General features: G+C 42.2%; 1 protein-coding gene and 1 long non-coding RNA gene across 4 annotated transcripts in view; one reads left to right on the top strand and one right to left on the bottom strand.

Annotated features, from left to right (window-relative positions):
• Positions 1–3,267: 3,267 nt before the first annotated feature.
• Positions 3,268–4,296, bottom strand: LOC139806184 (uncharacterized). 2 transcript variants are annotated; one of them, XR_011730170.1, is made up of 2 exons: positions 4,171–4,296; positions 3,268–3,484 (listed from the first exon to the last, which is right to left on the bottom strand). It is a non-coding gene; the product is annotated as an uncharacterized lncRNA (long non-coding RNA). The 2 variants fall into 2 exon arrangements; XR_011730169.1 differs by lacking the exon at positions 4,171–4,296 and adding an exon at positions 3,636–3,946.
• Positions 4,297–5,026: 730 nt separating this feature from the next.
• The window catches only part of RABEP1 (rabaptin, RAB GTPase binding effector protein 1), a 43,273-nt gene continuing 25,624 nt past the window's right edge, over positions 5,027–22,675 (top strand). The window contains exon 1 of one of the 2 annotated variants that reach the window (XM_071765449.1): positions 5,027–5,244. In XM_071765449.1, the coding sequence (XP_071621550.1) occupies positions 5,211–5,244 (34 nt within the window). In that variant the 5' untranslated portion in view covers positions 5,027–5,210. Of the gene's footprint in view, positions 5,245–21,506; positions 21,538–22,675 lie in introns of those variants that run through there. The other variant, XM_071765448.1, reaches the window with a different exon arrangement.

Below are 22,675 nucleotides of genomic sequence, written 5' to 3'. Positions count from 1 at the left end.
TGGTATTGAGTATCCTGACAGCTTACATCACTATCTGAGGTACAGAGACTTATTCTCCAAGTTTTACTGCTGTTAAGCTGCAATAAGGATTATAGCAACTCCAGGTGAGCTCTACTCAAGTTCACACTCATCTCCCATGAAAGTAGCTGGAACATCATCACTTTGGGCAGGTGACCTATCTGGACACAGAGAATGGAAGAGAGCAGTTCAGAATCAGAACTCTGCAGGGCTAGAAATGCAGAATGTTCAAAGACTCCAGGGTCATAAATAGAAAATTAATGGCCACCTTGCAGACCAGTGACCTAAGACATTTAAGCTCTTCAATTATAAAATAGAGTTTGCTCAGGTTACCTCTTACAAGCTCTTTTCTGCACTCGTAGAACATTATGAAGCCAATAACTACTTGTGATGATGAAAAGAGTTACAGGCACTGCAATCCAGATGTGTGGCTTGCAGGGTAAAAATCGTGGTTGTTTACAACCAGACTTTGGGAGTAGCAGCAAAGCTGAATGAAGTACATTTGGGTTACCAAAAAAATGTAGCTTTCCTTTCAAGTCATGTATTTTGAAGGCCAGGCCTTTGGTCTCTGTTGCTCTCAGCACTATTGTTCTAATGGACACAATAAGAAACCCTGTGTTCCCATTTCTATTCTTGAACTGCCAAGTGACTATGAGGAGGCCATGCTGGCCACCACATTTAAGAGCACTCATCCATGCTGTGTTTTTTCCACACTCAGTTTAAAATATGTAGGGTGCTGATGTGCAGACACTTCTAAAAGGTATCCAGGACCTCATGTTGTAATCACCAGTCTGATGGAACTGGCTTTGTGCAAATAGTGTGCAGGTTTGGTGACCCATGCTCAGCAAGCTATATTGAATGAGAAAAGGGCCACCTGAGTGGCTGAAGGAGGAAGAAACAATTGTAGGAGAAGAGTTTGTTGTTTGTTGGTTTTTTTTTTTCACTCTAGCAACATAGAAAGGGCACACACTTTCTGCAACAGAGCACAAAGAAAGAAAATTGACTGTATTAGCCCAGACACAAGGTAACAGGGGCACCCATCAGAGCAGAGATGCTGTTGCTAAAAGGCTGGACCATTCTGACTAGATTAGAGAAACCTAAATATAAAGCCCTGTTATTATCAGCTCATTTTCCTTATTCTCCCACTCCCCTTGAATCACAGGGGGGAAATTATCTGACCTTGAATACAAGCTAATCAATTTAAGCTTTTTTTTTTTTTTTTTTTTTTTCCTTGAAAAAGACAAAAAGCAATAGAAACCAAATATTCAGCCTCAGATTCTATTTGTATATAATCTAAACTACAAGGCAGCTTTGACACAATTATGTATGTGAACAAACTAGCAATTAATAAATCTAGTCTGGAAACTGAAGAAGGTTTTTTTCCAAGTAGGAATAACCTACATGGTTTCAGAACAGTGCTTAATTAATAGTTTGTGATAGTGTCACTGGACTTCATCCTTCTAGGCCTTTTCCTATAAAAACCAGAGGCTTACTTATTTTCTACAGAGGTGACAGTGCACCAAAACATCAGCTCAAAACTTCCTTGAGCTATTTGGATTCTGATGCCTACTCTCCAGCTGGAGATCAGTTGAAGACATTGTTTCTATTTATAAACATGCAGAGGAAATAAAGCAATTTTGTCAACTTGTAACAGCAAAGGCAAAGCAAATTTTCTCACCTGAATCTCACTTCAGAGAGTACTGCCTGGGGATGGGCACTGGGTTTTGCTTATATAACTCTCAGACAGGAACAGAAAATGAGCCATATGTTCTGCTGAGTTCCATTGTCTCTTCCTCTCTTTGTAAGGAAATGAAAGCCTGTTTTTCTCCTAGTTCCATGAAATCTATCTGAATCCTGGTAACATGTCTCTGAGAATTTGCTCAGAGGGAATAACAGACAAGGGTACACCCTCCATTGCTATGTTACTGTTCCATGAGTTCCAGACAAAAGCATTTATTGTGGTTTGGCAGCAGACATCTATTCCTAAAACCCTGGGACTGCATTGTTCTTTACTTGTCAGAAGATGATTTAGTACCTACAGGCACAGACCATAGGGTTCATCTTTTTAGGAAGGATCTTCAGGCTTTCTGGACTGCTGGAGTCACCCCTCACAGATGGTGAGACCACTTGGAGGAGTCACACCAGTGCTGACTGTGTCCCCAAAGAAGCAAAAGGCTTGCCCTGCAATGAATATTGCAATTTATTCTGACCTAGGTTAAATGATAATACTCCAGAAACCTGAGCACCAAACTTCCAGGCCCATAATAATAACTCTGAATCATTAAATAGATATGTTTAAAGGAAAAATATTGTTAAGGCCCTCAAATTGTTTTGCTGGGTTTGGAATCCTAATAATGGTAGACAGGTTTGACTGGAACTCCTCATGATACAAAGTCTTGGGGTCCTGTCTGTAGCTAAGATAATGAGCCTGGGACCTAAACAAAGCTATTAAGAGGCCCTTCTGCTCAGAATGGTGTATCTGTACTTTTAAAGCAGATCATTAAAAGTAATGTCTAATGAAAACTCCATCTGTTTTCCATTGAGCCTACACTTGGGGGGTTTTTTTTGGGTTTTTTTTTTTTTGTTTTTTCTCCCCCCTGAGGTTGCATGAAGCTTTGCAGCACACAGTGCTGACACCTTCACAATGTAACAGGACAAGCCAACCTTTCCTTTGTCCAGGGAAGTTAAATATTGGATATACCTGCATCTCTAAATGTAAAGCTGACCTTTTAGACTTTTAATTTTGTTCATATCCAAGAACTGCAGAGAGATGTAGAAATATGGCAGAGATGTAACAAATCTTAGGTCACACAGGTCTGCACAGGTCTGACTCTGCAGACCATAGAGGTTATTTTACAAAGCAATAGCAATAAAAGCTAAAATTTGCCACTCCATGCTCTTTCTTCTACTCAGCTAAATGGGAATTTCTGTGTCCTGTTAAGACACAGGGTCTATGACACAAAAGTTGGGCAGTGGTGATCCCTGCAGACAGTCCTACAATGTTCTATAATATGAACCCACAAAAGACAAATATGTAGTTTCCATTACTAAATAATTAATCTGACAGTCCCAGAAAAAAAAGAGTAGTATTAGATAAACAAGCATTTTATGCTAAGTGCTGTTGGAGCCCAGTTTCCAACAGACTTGCATTTAAAAGAAAGGACAAAAGACTACAAACACTCATATTTGAAGAACACTTAATGCTAATGTCCCATCAAACTCAATAAAAGGAAAATAAACGTTTAAACATTAGGGAACTCTGAACACTTTATTATTTGTTGGAAATAAACAATGGACCAACTCTGGCAAACCTAGAAATACACAAAGTGCAAGCAATAAATTCTGGTTTTCTTCTTTTCTTTTACTAGGACAATTCTGTTACTTGCCTTCTGAATGATCTCAAGGTTTGTTGTGATCTCAGTCCCTCCTTAAAGATGCATAAATCTTCTGTTTCCCTGGACTTCACCTGGAGTTAAGAACATAAAATTTTTTTCTGGTCATATGTTTACTCTCCATATCCAATCCATTCTTATTGCATTCATTTAAATACAATGTCATGTCATGGTTTGGCCAGTGGAGGAGACTGTGACCAAAATCTTCACTGTGTAAACACCTACAGGTAGTCATCTGGGACGGATGAGCTGTTGCTCTTTAAATTAGTTCTCCTACTTGCTTAGTTCTGCAACTTTCTTCCTCTCTGAGTGCAGTAGAGTCTGACCTTGGCAAAACCCAAAGCCACTTCCCAAATGCCCCCTGGGCTTGGATGAATTGGAGGAGTTTTGGAGTTGGAGTTTCTCAAGAGAATTCCTGAACAGTGGGATATCAGCCAAGCAGTCAAATGGTTGAGGTTTTGGGTCCTACCTGGCTCCCAAACACAAAGAATGACCACTGAAAATTCCTCCTGCCTAAAGAATGTTAGAGTTTTACTCTTTTAGCAATAAATCCCTGCATTTTAGCCACAATGTCCCAGTTAGGTGGAAGGATAAGTTCTCTCCTCCATCAATACAGCCCAAGGCACTGTGGGGTCCCATGGTGGGATGGTCTCCATCACCCAGCCCGGTCACACCTGCTGCCCTCCCGCATGGCACAGCAGGACACAATGTCACTTACACCAGTTCCCTGAAGAAATACAAAATGTAGTTTCAGACTAACCTGAGAACAGCTCCGGGAATGTCTCCCTGGTTGGGGACATCTGCCGAGCCTATAGGCCAGGCTGAGGGGACAGGGAGAGGCTGAGGGGACCAGGGAGAGGCTGAGGGGACCAGGGAGAGGCTGAGGGGACAGGCTGAGGAGACCAAGGAGAGGCTGAGGGGACCAAGGAGAGGCTGAGGGGACCAAGGAGAGGCTGAGGGGACCAAGGAGAGGCTGAGGGGACAGGGAGAGGCTGAGGGGACCAGGGAGAGGCTGAGGGGACCAGGGAGAGGCTGAGGGGACAGGATGAGGAGACCAGGGACAGGCTGAGAGGGACAGAGAGAGGCTGAGGGGACCAGGGAGAGGCTGAGGGGACAGAGAGAGGCTGAGGGGACAGAGAGAGGCTGAGGGGACAGAGAGAGGCTGAGGGGACCAGGGAGAGGCTGAGAGGACCAGGGAGAGGCTGAGGGGACCAGGGAGAGGCTGAGGGGACAGAGAGAGGCTGAGAGGACCAGGGAGAGGCTGAGGGGACCAGGGAGAGGCTGAGAGGACCAGGGAGAGGCTGAGGGGACAGGCGGGCGGCTCGGCCCGCGATTGGGCCCCGGAGCGAACCCGGGATGGCGGGAAGCCCCTCAGGAGCCTTCAGCCCCACGGGCTCCTCCTCTGCCCCCCGCCACCCGGGCCCTGCTCATCACGGACCGAGGCTTCGGCCCGGCGCTCGCCAGGACGGGCTCTGCCTGAGAGAAACAGCCCAGCCTGGGCCCGAAGGAAGCCTCCAGAGCCCGAGAGAATCCCGACAGCCCTCTCCGTGCCGCTGGCTGCCGCGGCTGCCGTGGTCTCATCGTGGGCGCCTGCGCGGGGCTCCTCCTCCTTCTCCACCTCCTCCTCCTCCTCCCCCTCCCGCCGGCGGCGGCCGCTGTCAGGATGAGGCGGAGGAGGCGGAGGCCCAGGCCGGCAGCTCCCGTCTCTCGCCGGGGCCCCCTGGCGTAGCGGTTCCCGCTCCGACGCTGCAGCTGGAGGAGGAGGCGGAGGAGGCCGCGGCGGCACCGCCCGCCGGAGCCATGGCCCAGCCCGGCCCGAGTCCCCCGACTGACGGTAAAGGATGAGGCGGCCTCGCTCCCTGGAGCCGAGCGGCTGCGGCCTGCCCAGCCCCGGGCTCGCCTGCGGAGTGCCGCCGGCCGGGGGTGGGGGTGTGCGGGGGGCAGCGGCCTGGGGTGAGGCGGCCTCGCCGGGCCGCGGCTGTGGGTGGTGACGGCGGCGGGAGGTGGGATGGGCCCGGGCAGGGTGAGGGGGGCAGCGGCTGCCCGGGGCGGGGGCGTGCGGGAAGGGGAGCCCCGCAGAGAGGCCTGCGGGGCCGGGGTGGGAGATCTGCGGGTGGGAGCCGCCTGTGAGGGGAGGGTGGGCGGCCAAGGGGGAGGTTGGTTGGGAGACGGGGGCCGGGAAGGCCTTGCTGAGGGGAAGGGGACATCGCAGGTGGTTGTGAGGTTGGAAATGTGCTTAACGTGGAGCAAGGGCGGCTCCCCAGAGCCCACAAGGAGCGAGGAGAATGCAGCCGGGAAAGGGTCATTCAGCCCGGGTCTGTGCTCCCCGGGAAAGGGGGATCGGAGGGAAAAAGCGATGCTGATGGTATCCAGGCAGATGTGTCCTGGCCCAGCCGGACTCCATCACCGGTTTGGCCATGGCAGGTGATGCGGGGCTGTGCTCGCCCTGTGCGGGCAGCGAGAAGGCACTTGAAGAGGTTGAGGTCAGGATTCTTGGCGTGGACAGTTTGTTCCTGAGCTGGAAAGGACAAAGAAAGCGACAGCTCTTCTCTCAAGATGGTATTTACCTGTGCAGGAGGAAGATAAGCTTTCCCTGAAGGTTATTGTTATGGAAAGGTTATTTGCTTCGGGTTTGGGGATGAATTACAGACAAGGAAGTGGTTGGTTTTTTTTCCCATGAAATAGGTTAGAGAACTGTATGCTTATCAGAAAGACTCCTGCTTAAAGGTAATGCTTCAAGGTAATGCTTAGTTTGGAAGATGGGGCTGAAAGAACAATTTTTGGTGTATGAGATGTATGGGAAGGGGCTGAGAGAGTAAGAAATTTGAGGCTGGTCACAGTTAAGGAATAGGAGGACCAGAGATGTGCAGAATTTTGAAGGATCTGTGTTTACCCAGCCATGGGGCTGTGCCAGAGCTCCTTTATAAGTAAGCAGATGAGTTTCCCTGGGAAAGCACTCTTGTTAGAAAAGGGCAATGATGTATTCTTAATTATGCATATCTAGGGAATTGTGTTGGCTTTTTGTGTGTGCAGCTACATGAGAAAGTGCTTATCCTCAGGGGTTTCAGTATTTCAGTCTACGTTTTCAAAGTTTTAATGATGGAGATGCTTAGATTGTGGAGTTTTTTTTCCCAAAATGAAGGTCAGTGATTGCATACTTGTCCTTCTAGAGCATTAAGGAGAAGGTGACTTTACTTGCTGTCATGCCTGTAAGATTGGTGTTGGTATGAGTTGCCTTTGTGTACTTTCTGGTGAATAACCATTGTTTATTGTTATTTAGCCTTTTCTTCTGAGAGCTACAAAACAATTTCCAACAAATTTTCCTCTTGGCTCTTGCAGACTGTCTGACTGCAGGTGTGCAGTGGAACTGGGCATTGTACAAATGTTTGCTGCCTCTTGACCAGGACAGGTAGTTTCAGTACATTAGAAGTTGCAGAGTGGATAGATTTTAATTTTTGTTGTTTTTTCCTCAATAAAGAAGGCAAAAAGGTACAACTAAATTTAGGAATGCCATAGGTTGATGAAATCTTCCTTGTAGGAGGGATGGATTGCTGCCTTTGTCATGCTCTCGAGCTGTGGGAAGATGAGGATGCTGTAAATGAGGCACGTGGTGGAGGGAAACTGGCTGCAAGTTGGATGGGTTCTGAAAGTGGTTGCTGTGTTTTCACACTAAAGAATTAGAGCTTCTAAAATCTCTCCTCTCCCCCATCCTCCTTTGGCAGTAATAGGACCAGTTTGGTTTTTTTAATCCACTTTTATTTCTATATTATTGTTCTCATGTGTGGTGCTTTTTTTTCTTTTTTTTCTTCTATTTTCTTTAAAGTAATTTGCCAGAAGTGGGCCTTGAAACATCTCTATTCTAATTTATTTTTGGAGAAAACACTGAAGAAAGGAATTACTTAATATTTTTAGTTGTCTGCAGTGAATTTATTGCTTAAAGGAGTAGTGTAACCTCTGATTCAAGATTCCATGTGACAAAATAAAATGGATTAGTATGTTCCCCTAAGGAAAAATAATGGCTTGTTATAATTACTTGGAAAGAAAATCTAAAAGAACTTTTTTTTTTTTTGTAGTAGAAGTAACATGTAGGGAACAACATGGGAGGAGAATAAGAATGTGTGCACTATTGTGATGCTCCTGCTCAAGTGAAAATGGGCCCAAGAAGAGGGAAAGAAGTGGCACAAAGAATTAGAAGAATGGATGTTAAGTCCTACCCCCTTTTTTGTACTTTGGATTAGTATAGAAGTTAATAACCCTCTGATTCTTTTGTGTGGGGTAATAGAGTTTCGATATGATAACAATCACAGAAAGGCTGAATGCAGAGTCCTTTGTCTGCTGGTGTGGATTTGAGCACTGTGCTGTGAACTGTTAGCTAATAATGGCAGCCTGTGTTGCAAGGAGGTGTGTGCTTCTTATTGATCGTGGTCAACCTGCTGGTTTTTTTTGGTTTTTTGTGGTTTTTCATTTTAATTGCATTTTAAGTCCTGTATGTGTTGTCTAGGTTGACTGGAAGAGTAATTTCTAATTTTTTTTAAATATTTTTTTGGTTTTTGAAGGTGGTGTATTCTCAGCATCCTTGGGTTAAAGTCAAGTCTGGATGCATGCCATTTCTGAAAATAACAATGAAAATATTTTAGCATAGTTCCTCTGTGTCAGAATGCTCAGGCTTTAGTGCTATTCCCCTTCTCATATCTGGAAAATGTATCAATGAAGAAATTGCTGTTACCTAAAACACTTAATTCTTCAAGGCTAAAATTAATTATAATAATAATCAATTTATTAAACTCATTGCACAAATAAACTTGCACTGTTAGTACAGTCAGACTGATAAACATCATATTACCCTGCGATAAAGGAAACTTAATGACACAGTCTAACAAATATTTTAATAAGAATTTGCCAGCAGAAGGGATTTGTACAGTGTTGGAGTAACTTGTTCTTACCTCTGTGCTTACCCAATAAAAACATCTCTTGTTCTGTGGTCAGAGAAGGTGCCATCTCTCAGCTGAGAGAACTGCTCAGCTGTACACAGGAGACTGGAGGATGTTGCTGTATTGACTTGAGCACCACTGGCAGTGCCCTGAGCTGCACTGCTTCCCTGTGGGAATCATCTGGGATCCTGACAAGAGCTGAGTCTTGCTGTCACTGTGCTGCCCACACAGCCCAGAGGCTGAGCAGGGCTTGTGAAGGGCTCTGCCATGGCACAGAGAAAATGAAGCAACACAATTTTAGGTCTTAGATGCTTCTACTGTTCTAGTGATTTTCCTTGTAAGTATCACTTTTCAGTTAAATCCCAGTATCTAAAAGTGCACTCAGAAGCTGGGTGTGGCTGGTGGGGGACTGGTTTGGGGTGGTGATGTTCAGCTCTGTGTTGTTGGTGTAACTGTCACGTGTTAAAATCTTTTCTCCTGGGGAGTAACTTCAGAATTGTTGGTGCTTTCCAAGAGCCAAAAAAATTTCTTTCCTCACTTTCGTTTTGCTTCATTTTAGTTTTTTGGTGCTGTTAATAGTTATTTATATTATTAAATGATATTTTAAGTTTAAAAATGCAGGCATTCACACTTTTCTGTTTATTTTTCCGTGTCAGTTCAATGGACAAATCTGGGATTTGACTTCAAAAGCAAAAGAGACAGTTTGAATGTACAGGTTTCCACCTTTCAGAATTTCTGAGGAAGTTTGGATCTGCTCAGCAGCTCATTTTACTCCAGAGAAGAAATATGTATGTTCAGGGTGTCTGTTTTCCTGTTGAAGCCAGGTCCCAAATCTCTCTCTTAACTTTGAAAAAGTACCATGACCCTGTTCCTTATAATTAACTTTTGACTTGTGTAAAGACACAGTGAATATACTTTAACACATCAACTGATTCTCTCTTGCATTTTGAACACTGGAAAATGTCAATTTTTTGCCCATTTGTGTTGCTTCTGGGCCACTTTGCCATCAGCACAGAGAAGATGACCTTAGTAGATGTTTTCATCCCTCTTCCCTGGCCTGATGCCTGAAGATGATTAGATGCTTTCCCATATCCCTTTGTGGGTGGAGCAGGTTCCTACTGTGGAATTCATTTGTCTGAGCTCCCTTGAAAGTGACTGAAGGAGGAATTTTGTTTTAAAATTTTAAAGAAGCTAAACCAAACCATGTTTCTCTGCATGGGAGTGAACCAAATCCCACTGGTTTCCTAATGTGTAGTGGCTGAGTGGCAAACCTCCTGGGTTTTCACTGCAGGCACTTTATTCAGAAATATTTCTAGGATGTAAAGTAGGCATTTTGTTATATTCAATATTTAAAAAAAATAATTAAGAAGAAAAAAAAGCCACAAAACAACCACCAAACAAAAAGCATGAGGTGATGGCTTTACTCTGACTGAAGTCTTCAGGGTAAGAACTGATAACACTGATAACAGCACCTACCCAGAAGGCTTCTAAGCAGCCTCTGGAAGCACAGTTGGAAAAAAGAGCCTGGCTAGAGATGCCACTGTGTGTGTGTTTAGGAGGAACAGCTTTCACTCAAAGGCCTGGTGCTTCTGAGGGGTCTTTACTTGCAGAATGATTTTTAGTATCTGATTTAGTGCTGTCTGAGTTAATGGCACTCACCCCTGCAAGTTATTCTATAAATAGTGGAAGCATTGTGTAATTTTAGTCATGGTATAGTCAGTGAAGCATGATGATGAATTATCTCTGGAAAAATTTAAATCATTTGATATCTTTATAGAAATTGGCATGGGGAGAAGCAGTGAGTGGCATACCTGTAGTTAGTCTTTCTAGGTCTTTCAGGGAGAATTGATTTTAACTCTTCACTGAACTATACCTAGTGCTTGAAAACAATGCTGCATGGTCCTGTTGCTTTATTAGCAGTGCCTGTAGTACCCTACGAACACAGAACTGCAGCATGACTTAATTTAATGAGGAATTGCTATGTTTGTTTGTTTATTTTCCCCATTCATGCCTATTTCTGTCAGGCACAACTCTTGTTGGCATTCAGCTGACTTGTGGTGCTTCTCTCCTTCCCTTCCCCATCTTCTGCTTGTCTTCTCGGGCCTGACTCTTCCAAATACAACAAAGAGGAAAAATTAAAGCTGTCAAATCACACTTCACATCTGTTTCCATCTCCCCTGGCCATTTCTGCTTCCACAGAGTGAAGTGGCAGAAATGTCACCTTACTTGACCGTATGTCACAGATTTTTTTCCTCTCTGGTCAAACCAGAGGAGTCATTTAACCTTCTCCAGACAAGGACTGCTTTTCAACTAATCCAGTGCCCTCAGTCCTCCTTCCCAGCCATCACCTCATCTTCTTTAAATATTGCTCTGCCTCTTCCAGGCCTCTTTCAATCTCCAGTCTGTGGGTGCTCCATGGACGTTGTCTTTGTTTTGGCTCCTCTGCTTTTTGCTTGCTCTGCTCTGCAGTCAGCACACCCTCCCTCTCCATTCCCTCCATTCTTATTTTAGAGAAAGTCACATCACCCTATAAACTTCCTCTGGGAAAAATATCTGGTCTTTCTTTTCCAAGAAAGCTCCCTAGCGGTGTTCAATCTTAGCTTGTTTTCTCTTTTGTCTTCTTTAATATCTTTTTATTTAGGATCTCACCAGTCTCTTTTACTAAAAAGGGAGGCTCTGCTTTACTCTTCACACAGATGAAATACTCATCTGCTTTTCAACCCTGCTTTGTACATCTTGAGGTTCTGTCTTTTGTCAGAACAGGTCAAGGTTTTTTGCAGGACTTGAGAATAACTGGGCTTCAGTTATTCACCTATTTATCACGAGGCTGACTGACATCTAAGTCTTCATACCTTGGTATCTCTAAGCCAATCTCTCAGAGATTGTGAAAAGTAATACCTGGAAGTTAATTTATGCCTCTTGGAAAGGCAGAAAAATAGCAGAATTCCATCTTTTGGCTATCAATGAAGTGCTGAAAATTGGCATCAGTAGAGAGCAGGGCAGGAAACTCACTACTTTGCTTTGCTCATTTTTTAATTTTTGTGTGCAGAGACCAAAGAGCCTTGTCTTGTCTTGTGTCTGGCAGTGTTAAGAACTGAAAAAATAACTATTTTTTTTTAAGTGCCTGATTTAGTTACTTAAAAATCAGAAGAGGCCTGCCTTGCTGTCACGAGTCACATAGAATAAATTTCAGTTCAGGTGGGAATTTTTTTGTTAATATTTATCTTCTGCTTGTATTTTTTGTCATTTCTGAAATTGTTGGTAGAACTATGGAGCAAAAATGCAACAACAGATGGGGGTTATCTATGGGAAAGTGAACTAAAATCAATAATTGAGTGACAAAAGAAGCATTAATTTTGTGGGGCTGCAGAAGGAATGGCCTGAAGGTAAGAGAGGAATATTAACTGAGGATCAAACCAAACCAGCTTTGTTGATGATAGCAGTGTCACTCATGCCTTTTGGAAGGTGACCTGGATAGGTCACTTATTGCATCTTTTGTCAATGCATGTTTTCTACTTCTAGGCAACTGCAGCAAGATTTAAAGTGCTATAAATAGCAACAGAAGAGAGAAATATGCAAAATGAAAGCAGAAAAAGCTCTCACCTTTTTTGTCAGAGTCTTCCTGTGTATAACTGTTTACCCACCATCCCCATGCCTTGGTAGGGGTGACTTTTGTATTTGCATGGGTGGTTACTATTAAAATACACCCCAATAAAAGTAATTCTGGTGTTACTTTCAAGTCTATGATGCATCAGTGCTATGCAAAATTATTAGACTAGCACCATGGTTGGTTGCTTTAGGGAGAAAAAAAAATACATAGTAACTTGGGTATGACCACAGAGTATAAAACAATCCTTATATCTTTATTTTCAGTGTCACTGACTTAATCTTCCTAGGAAACACAGATGAGTGCTAGCAGGTGTTACTTAAGCAATAATCATGAAAGCATCCACTATAAATTCTCATATCTGAGACCCTTTGAGGAAATTGTCTCTCATAAGGCTTACTGAAGTTCATGGTAGACTCATTAACTTCAGACACAGGAACCTGGAACATTAATCTTACATTCAGTTTGTGCCAAAATCACTGATATAATTGAGCTGTGATGTTATTTGGGTTATTTTGGTGAAACATCAAACATAAATTTGGTGCTTTTAGTTCAGATCATCTGACAATGTGGCATGTTGATGTCATATGCTACATCTTTTAAGTTTCTTTAAAAATATTGGTTTCAAGTAAGTTTCATTGTCAGATGACAAAGTCTGCTGCTAATTTCTTCCTGTTGCTGGATCTAGAGATGTGTGCTAATTAATAGGAAAGCAATTAGCCAAACTCTGGATTCTGTGCTTGAGTGACTTTCTAACTGTGAACATATTATGGCTGGCTGGTCCTCACAGCTTCTGTTTTAGATGAAACTAGAGATAAAGATGCTAAATCTCTAAATGGGGTAGAACTTCCTGATGTTACAGGGGTTGCATTCATTTGAGGCACTGAGGCTGACATTTACCTGATGAGACATCAGGAAGGGTTGTAATGGCACATTATAGGGTGTTATTGAACTGCAGTTTTGTACTAATATATTTGTTTTCAAGTAAGAGTAAATGATCCTAACCTTCTTCTGGACTCCAAGTGGTTTCTGAAGTATTTTTATCTAAGCCCCAGGTTATGTCTAAATGGCTGTATACTGGAGACACCCTTTCAGCTGCATTGGTTCAAAACCTGTGTGTGTACAAACACTGGGAAAGCTGAGCTTTGGAATTTGCTTTCTCAGATACAGATTATATTGATAAGCTTCCCCTGGAGAGGCTGAACGGGAAGCAGGACTTGAGGAAGGTCACTTATCACTTACAAGTGATGGTCACCAAGTCTTAACCACTAAGTTCTGCTGCCTGACTCTACTCTGAGCTCAGCTGCCACAAAGGAGAGTGGAGGAGAGGAGAGGAGAGCCAGGCTGTTCCATTTGGCAAGCAGCATGCACTTAGGTTTAAACTGATTATCAAGCTGTACCCATAGGCTGTGGTTTCGTGTTACAGCCAGGCCAGGGCAGAAGGTTTGTGCTGCTGAAAGGAGGGATCCTGCTCTTCCTCCTGCTCCTTCCATCATTCCCTTTGTGCCAGCCCTGCACATTGGACCCGTTGCTGAGCCAGCTCAGCTTGGTCACCCAGTTCAGAACTACTCACTGCTGAGTTAATGAGTTTAATTAATTTAGTGACAGAACTGCTGATCAGTAGAGCTGGCATAAAGGAAAGGGTGGAGACCACACAGTAGTAATACAAATGTCCCAGGGTATAGTTCAGACTCTGCTCACAGTTGAAACCAGTCTACATCCTTGCTGTCACGGATGTGCAAGTTCTGGACTGTGCTTAGCCAAGTGATGAGTGTGATCAGGGACCTGGTTTGGCTGAAAATTGGTTTGATTCTCTCCCTTCCCACTTCCCAACTTTTTGCTGTATCACTTCTCTGATGCCAGCCTTGAAGGCTCCTGTAGTGTGGTGGAGATAAAAGGCATGAGTGGTCAGGGTGAGTTATGATTCACCCTTTCAGGTGACCACCAGTGCTTAAGTTGATGTAAATGATCATAATTGCAGGCTCAGTAAAGTCTTAGTGTTCTGTATTGCTTGTACCCCAGGCATGTGTGAAGATTGTTGAAAATTTTATGCTGGAGGAGAATTTCCTTTCTTTTTAACTACTCAGGAATTAATTTGTTAGATAAACAGTAGCAAAAATACCAATATAGGGAATTTTAGCAGTGTTTTCTGTCAACAAACAGGTTATAGAGGTATGGGGGAGTAGTTGTCTGGTTTTTACAGGGAGGCTCCTAAATTGCTGTAGAAACCTTGTTTCAAATCATAGGAACTGTATCCTGTTCCGTATCAAATAAAGATGTTATATATGACAAATACCTTATATTTATCATACTGTATTTATCACCACAGTGTCTCCATAAATACATTTGGCAACCTTATTTTCCAGGCCATTTATTAAGATATAGAGGAACTACTTAAAGGATATAAGGCATCACGTTTTCATGCCTGCAACCTACTTTTATGACAGCTAACACTTCTAAATTACTATTCCTTGCAGGGAAATCTTCACCCTTTCTTTCTCAGCTTATTCTCTACCAGTTTGGGTGGCCAAATGATGTAGGAAGAGGTTGGGAACCACAGAGGGAAAGAAACCTGATGTTAACTCCCTTTTCTGGTGCTTGTTCCCTTTTGTAACTCCTGGGTTATATATGGATTACTGCTATTTCTGGAGCTTTTCTGGGACTTGTGAAAACACAATAGTGCTGCCTGGTAGCTACACACATGGATGTGATTTTGCATGTTATTATTGATTGTGTCAGCTTTTGAAAATGTCCACAAAGATGCTGGTTTGCTTTAAATGGCTGTGTCCTCATAGCTGTAGGAGCAGGCAACTAGAGAAGCCATTGCCTGTTTACATGTCACAGACAGTGACTTCTTTTGTTTTTCTCTGCATCATTTTCTTGGACTAGCTGTGTGCTTATTTCTCCACAATATTTCACTTTTGTTACCTTCCTTTGAATTTTTAGGTGTGTTAGGTCATCAATAATTTGGGTTTGTTTTGTTTTTTCCCAGAAATCAAGCAGCAGAATATTTGGGGGTGGTCTGTAGCCTGAACACTCTCAAAGCTGCACCTCACTTCTTGTCCCTCTGACCGGTGGCAAGACAGTGTGAGATCTTAAATGAGTGGTATCTGGGGGAATTTCTGAATTAATGGAATTGTTTTGTTCTGTATATTGAATTACTTCATCAAAGAAAAAAATGCAGTAGGGTTGTTTTGTTTTCCCCCCTGAGAGCTGAGTCATTCTTTATTCACTTTTTTCCCAAAAGAAGACAGCCTCTAATAAATCTGTAGGTGAAGTGATAAACATATAAGGAGCCAAAGAGGTTTTTTTTTCTCCCCCCCACACCCACTGAAAATGAGTCAGCAATTAAATTATCTTGAAAGAGAATCAGTACTGAGTTTATCATCTGGGTTTAGCAAATGTTTACATTTAAGCAAGCATTTATACGAGTGGTGTTCAGGGTGAGCCATTGTGTAAGGAGCCTCCTGTACAGTGAAGCACAGGTCATAATCTCCCCCTAAAGTTCTGTCAATCTGAAATACTCTGATTTGATCTGAACAGCAGATTTTGGACGTTTTACAGACAATATTCTTCATTTAAATTTGATTTTCCTTGCCAGGTGAGAGACACTGAGAACCTTGCTGTCAAGAGTCATGGCCCCGTGAAGTTGTTTAATCCTCTTCTGGATTTTGTGGTTATAATCATCCAAATGATGATCTGTGGTAGTGTGGAAAAGCTTGGCAGAAGCACATAAATACAAAGACTCTTTTATATTTTCAGTGTTGCTTCAGTCGAGATGAATTTAGGGACTTAAGAGTTTTGGGGGACATGCTTGAAAGTATTGTGGAAGGGGAATAGGCTCTGCTGAAGAAGCCTCCTCTGTGTGTCAGCTTAAAATACCCTAAGCTGAACGTGTAGCTTAGCAGGTAATGAGGTAGGACAGCCTGATGAAATAAAGGAGTGGTGAAAGTGCAGGTGAATGTTGACATGTTTGACAAATGCATTGTTTAAGCTTGGATGTATTAAATGGTTGAAAAGCTTTGCCAAGGGGATCAAGCCAGGCTGTGACTGCAGGGCAGGTAGATCTACCTGGGCTGGCTTTGAGCTGATAGTGGTGTAACTGGAGCAGCAATGGCACTCAGCAAAAGCTGTGAAACCTTTAAGAGAAATCACAGAATGTTTTAGGTTGGAAGAGACCTCCAAGCTCATCCAGTCCAACCTTTGACCAACATAATCTAACTACTAACCCATGTCCTTAAGGACCAGGTCAAAACACCTTTTAAATGCCTCCAGGGATGGTGACTCCACCAGTGTCCTGGGCCATTCCAACACCTGACAGCCCTCTCAGTGAAAAAATGCTTCCTAAAAAAATCTGACCAGTACTCAGGTACTTAACCTTCACAGAGTTCCATGCTGCCATCACCATGCTCCTGTTTGCTCCTGTTTGCTCACAGCCTGTAAACAGACCCTTCATAAAACCAAGAAGTCACTGAGCTTTTTTCCTGCAGTCTTTTTTAAAAAATTCATCCTCTTGTAAAGAGCAGTTATGAAAGTGAAGGTAGAGGAATAAGCTACAAGCAGTGAGAGCAGGGAAAATGCTGATGTTTGTGTGAGGTTGGTTGCTTGGCTTTCTCCATTTTGTGTGGCTATAGATGAATTCAGAGAGTCTGTGCTCACCAGACTGTAGCTTGCCACTGACTTTTGAGATGCTCTGCTATGCAATCAAGCTTCCCAACACTGTGTTTCTGAGGAGATTTCCCTGGTGGGAGCAGCAGGATGCAGCCAAAATGCTTTCTGTAGGAGACCATCTACTGTCTGTCCAGTCCACTTTGCCAACTCTGATTCTGCCTATTTAAGTTATCACTGAATTGATGAGGCAGAAAGCATGGTTAATTCTCTTGAAAAAAATAGATTGTTTTCCTGAAATTTAATGAGAGATTGCTCTCTGCACCCACCAAAACGTCAGTGGCAGAAATGAAACAGACTGGAAGCTGATGATGGCAAAACTCTTCAGGCATTGACTGGAAATTTCAAGTGCACAAAACTGAGAGGACTGATGGCAATCTTACTGAATTGGTGAAGGAAAGAAGGGATGGATAATCATGGAGGTAGGAGGCTGTCCTTGAAAAGAAACAATAGTTTTAGCAAATGAAAGATAAATGCTGGAAAAAATTCAAAGCCACTTGTGTGGATGTAGATGGATGTGATAAAGTGCATTCCTGTGATACTTGATGTAAGTGAACACTGTTCTGAGCCAGTCTAATTTAAATAATGTTTAACTAAGCATAAATCTAAGACTAGATGTAAGTTACCTGCAGCCAGATAATGTGCTAAATGTACAGAAGAGGTGAGGAGTGTTACTCATCACATGAAGTGGGTTTTCTTGAAACTGGGAGGAGGTCAGGTGTGACTCCCCTTTCCTGAGTGGGAATGGGATGTTGGGATGGAGATTTGGACCCCAGAACAGCAACTGCCTGGTTTTGTGTCCAAGAAAGAAGACAAGGAAAGCAAAAACAAAGCAAGGAAGTTACTAACATGTGAGCACTGTGAAAAAGGAGAAAAAGTGGGAAGTGATAAAAATGAGGAAGGAGAAAGCAGTATGCTGGGTTTTTTCCCTTTTAATTCTGCATGAAGATGTTTGCTGTGTAAAGACTTTGAGGAAGAATTCAGTTCAAATGATTGCACATCAGAGGTACAGGACAATGTGTTGTCATGCTAACAAGTACTAAGGGACATTTTTGGTGTTCAGTGTTTGACCTGAACCTGGGAATGGTCTCATATTGCTTTGCCTGCTGCAGACTTCTGCACTGATTTAAAACAGCAGCACCAGATGCAGCTTGGGTGCTGGTCTTGAGCAGTGGTTCCCCCTGAACAGCAGCTGCCCTGGTTGGTGCAGGAAGGAGCAAGATCTTCAGGGATGGTGATGCACCTGTGAAGTACAAGGCACTCATGTAAAATGTTGTGAAGATGGTCAGAGAAACAGGTATGCAGGTTTTCACAGTATCATGTCAAACATTGCTGTGTATGATTAATCAACTGTGCAGCATTAAGCTATTTAAAGGATTCTTGGTTTCCCTTCTTGTTCTCTTCTTGATTGTATCATGGAGGAGAATAATTCAATTTATTCAAATACCTCAATTTCTTTAGGTTTTAGTTATTTTAATTTTGTGTTGGCTTTTTTTTTTTAATTTTTTTTTTATTTATTTTATTTTTAGTGCAGCATGCCAGACAGTGTTTAACAGAAATGTAGGAATAGGCAGTAGTGAAATTCCAAGTTATAGTGGAAAGGAGTTTCAGTCACTCAACTTCAATGAAAAAGCAGTATTCCTTTCAAACTTCAGTAATAAGTAGCAAACTTCTACTTGATGCTACTACGAAATTTATGATGTGGGTAGATGTTTGCAACATGCAGTCCTCAGTTAATACTTTGATCCTGCATTTATTGATTTACTGCAATAAATAAAAAGATACTGTAACAGATACGATGCAGCAAGGCTCAGTTCTGCATCACAAGTGATACCTGCATTTGTCAGCAGTACCAATTTTTATGTATATAGCATTAGATTTGTACTGGATTGTTTGACTGTGTATGTCTAGACACTAGAGAATAAACTGTGGATGTCAGATAGCCTTCAGCTGGGCAATAAATTAGAAATTGTTGGTGAATGCAACAAAGTCTCTGAAAGGCACCCTGTCCAAATTGGGGAACTGCCTTAGAGTTACTTCTGCAGAACTAATTGGTGGTAAAATGGGCAAGCACCAGCATGTCTTCCATTGTGCAGCTGCAGGTTAGATTATTTTTCTTTTATTTTGTTTTTCCTCTTTTTTTTTACTCCTTTTTTATCTCCCTCTCTTTCTTTCTGTAGCCCAGTTGCCATCATTGCAGTGAAGTGTTATGGGAGGGAGTGGTGTGACAGTGCAGAGGGATTTGTTGCCACTCTGAAAATGAAGGTGGCAAATGAGAAGTCTGCAATTCTCTGTCCTCAAATTAAACTAAGGAAGAGAATACTGACTTAGCTGTGGCTTTAGCTGTTTCACCAGGGAAATAAGATCCTTGATGCTTCCAAGTGCAAGTTTGGAAAAACCAAATAAATTTTTTTTTCCGAGTTTGTTCTGCTGCTGCTGAATATCTGTGTGTAAGGGCAAATATTGTTCCTTGAAAAGCAACCTTTGTTCCCTAAGTCAGGAATTATTTCTGTTCAATGTGCTTATTAAAAGATCCAGAGCCTATTCCTTTACTTCTGGATGCCTGTTACAGAACAACTATATTGGAGTAGGGGTGTGTTCTGTTTTGTGTTTGTTTTAAAATCTGAGATCCTATTTAAAGAAAATAAGGAAAAGCTTTTTGCAGTCTAAATACGTGTCCTGGTGGCAGACTCTTAGATTAAAAATTTATATTGTAACATAATTTTGGCTCCAATATAATGTTATGACAGATGAAAATTAGTACTTTTAGGAAACAAGCATGAATCAAAAAATGGACAGCTGTATATTTTTATTTTTCCATCCTTATGTCTTGAGCAATCATGACAGGAAAATAAAGAGGTGGAAAATGGCAGAAATATGACAAAAGTTTTGGTGGGTTTTTAGTGTTTTTTTTTTATCTTCAAAAAGTTTACTCTATGTACAGGGTTTTTTTCTAGTTTTTCAGATTTCAGCTATGTAGGACTGATCTCTGGGTGTCATGTTTGACACCTTAGATATCAAGTAGAAAGGTTTGTGGCATTAATTTTATAAATAGACCTGGTAGTCAGAAATAGTCTTATTGATAATCAGCTTTGTCTGTCTTAGTTCTGGAATAGTCACTCCATGTTTGTGTAACTGGAAACTTTGTCATACATAAAATTTAATCCTTTTGGGAGCTGATCTGTGGAACAGCCTTTAAGTCAGCAGTCAGTAAGAAATGTGTGTGTGTTCCTGCCTTCTTGAATTGAAATTCTGCTGTGAGTTGAGGAAGTTTTATCTTTTCCAGCAGAGTTTCTATGTTGTTTGTTAGGAAAAAAGCTAGAAATTGAATGGCATGTTCAGCTGGGCCATCAGTCTGTTTGCCCCAGTGTTTTGGGGAGGAGGAAAAAAAAAAACCCACTATTTACAGCCAAAAATTTGTTGGCCGAAGGGACTTCTTTTGTGGTTTTCAGTGCAGCATATCAATTGAGATTCTTCTCAGTGCTATTCCATGAATTAAGAAAATGGGTCTTTAGGGTTTTTGTTTGTTTCTTGAGGAGTTAGGGCCCTACTTAGGGAATTAGGTCTCCCACACTACTGCTCTTATGAAATACAGCATATCCTGTTCCTCTTCTGCCTGATCCTGTTTCAGTCGAGGGAGCTGACCCCGTATTGGGCTTTGTTGACTTTGACTGCATTTCTGTGTATGGAGATGGGAGCACAGGGGCTCTGGCAAGTTAATGAATACTGGCATTGCAAAATGTAGGGTTTGGTTTGACATTTCTTTTTTTTTTCTTTGTCAGTTTTAAGTTGATAGCCCACGATGGTCAATATAATTTTGTTTTGTTTTTTTTTTATCAGCTTTTTTGTAGATCTGGGGTGAGTAGGAGCAAGAAGTCAGCTATAAATGATGAAGTCCTGATGGAAAATGTCTGTATGAGTCTATTTCCTGCCATTGGCTTTGGTGTGCTCCCAGGCAGACTTTAATCTGTGCCTGGCCATTTGGATTTGGGTTTTGTGCTTTCATTTTGGAAAGTGAAGGGTCTGTATGGCCATCATACAGATCATACCCCCAGAGAAGAAAGTAATTTTGGTGAAAATGTAATTATTCATACTTGGCAGAAAGTAGGCAGTGGTCATGCTGTCTTAGAAAATAAACCTTGCTTTAATTCTCATGCACCTGCAGCATAGGAGGTTGATGTATCACACAGCTCCTTGTCCTCAGGTTTAGTGTGGACAAATTCCTCCTAGGTAAGGGACTGCAAGGTCTGTCCTGAGCCACGCACAGACCAGGTGGTAAAACCACTTTAAACTTAGGATCTAAATAAAAAGATTGATGTCAATACACAGCTGCAGTGATGTGTGACCTGCAGTTGAGATCTTGAACTGTTTGGTTTTTTGAATGCCTTCAGCTGATCCTGACAGTGGCCAGAGCTCTGTTGTGGTGGGGGTTGATTGTTTATTTATTACTTTTTTTAATACATAACTGTCAGGCTGGAGAGAAGGGGAATACTGTAAATGTAAGTATTTGAAGTTTAAATTGGATTTCTTGCTTGGTGGCTCTGCCATCCCCCTTTCCATTTGGGCAGGATTTAAAAAGATTGAGTCTGTTTTTCCCTCAGCTTAAAGCACTATTCTTGTGGTGTCCTCTCTTCCATCCTCAGCAGAAGCAGCTCTCACCTTCAGAGGAAACACAACTCACTTGCTTTGCACAACATCTTTCTGGTGGGAGCAGCAGCACAGCTGCTGCTGTCTCTTTGCAAAAGAAAGATGGGAAGGGAAACAAGTAAACAACAAGTGCTTGAGTCTTCGGGAGGGATTTGACTGAGGTCTGCAGTTGATTTCTTGGCTTTGCCATGGCATTGACCATCCTGTGTTTTACCACTGTAGGCTCTAGAACTGATTCTGCCTGTTTGCAAGTGTTTGATGCTGCTGAAGCCAGGTAGAATTTGTGCTGTGTTTTCACAACTTGCTTTTGGTGGGAAGTGTGCTGGGTGTGATCCAGAAACATTTGATGGATAAATATTGTGTGTATTGTCTGTGCTATATAGAGGATATAGCTGAAAAGAAGTGATTCAGCTTTGTACAACAGAGGTGGAACATGTCCATAAAATGCTTTTGCAGAACAGATAGAGAATTGTGCAGAGGAACATTATTTGCCCAGTGGGTTGCAGCGTGGAGATGGATTTTTTTTCTGTGTCATGTTTGAATTCTGAGGTGTGAAATCTGAAACTGTCTGGCACCTAACCCAGACCTACACTTCACCAGGTGCAAAGAAGTTAATATTGCATGTGAAGATCAGTGTTAAAGGGTCAGTGGCTGGGTGGGGTCTTTCTATCATCCTAGTTTGGTATTGTGTGGTTTTTTGTTCAGTAATAATGGCATTGTAACAATCTTTAGGTGTCTTGTGTGCTTCCTACTGCTCCCTTTTTTTGTTGCACTACCAGATCAAGTGCTAATGTCATACATACTGGAAAGCATGTGAAGCATGTGTGCCCTTGAGGATTTTTACCTGCTGGAAATAATGAGAGTTTTATCATCAGTTATTTCTCCATGAATTGGGGTCATCTTCTGGCAAATTTGTGTCTATATAGTCTGAGAAGCCTCCCTTTGGTGGATGTGCAGAACTAAAGATGGGAAAGATAAGGGCATCTAATTTTTAGCTTAGGTTTTTTTTCTGTGCTTTGTTCTTCCATAGTTGTTAACTGAGCAGCTGGCCCTTTGGTTTTTTGACCTCAGCCTTTGAGAACTTGGTGCATTGTTCAGCTTTCACAGGCTGCTCTTGTGCCTGGTGACTAAATTCCCAGTGTTTTGGAAAGATGCACCAATATAAAGAATTCTGGTGCTGTGTTCTTTCCATGTCTTCCTTTACTGTGTATACAAAACTCTGGTTTTCTTCAAGAGATTTTTTGTCTTCTCTACAATTCCCTGTCACATACACTGCTCTGTTACAATTTGGTGCTATAGTTAGAAAACCAATCTTCCCTTCAGAGGACTCTGACTTCTTGTCCTGATTTACCAACAACTGTTGATTTTTTTTATCAGCAGCTGAGCTAATGAAGCAAGATATTTTAAAAAGA

Source organism: Heliangelus exortis, chromosome 21 (assembly GCF_036169615.1).
Source record: "Heliangelus exortis chromosome 21, bHelExo1.hap1, whole genome shotgun sequence".
Taxonomy (NCBI): domain Eukaryota; kingdom Metazoa; phylum Chordata; class Aves; order Apodiformes; family Trochilidae; genus Heliangelus; species Heliangelus exortis.
This window is presented reverse-complemented; position numbering and strand designations above follow the sequence as displayed.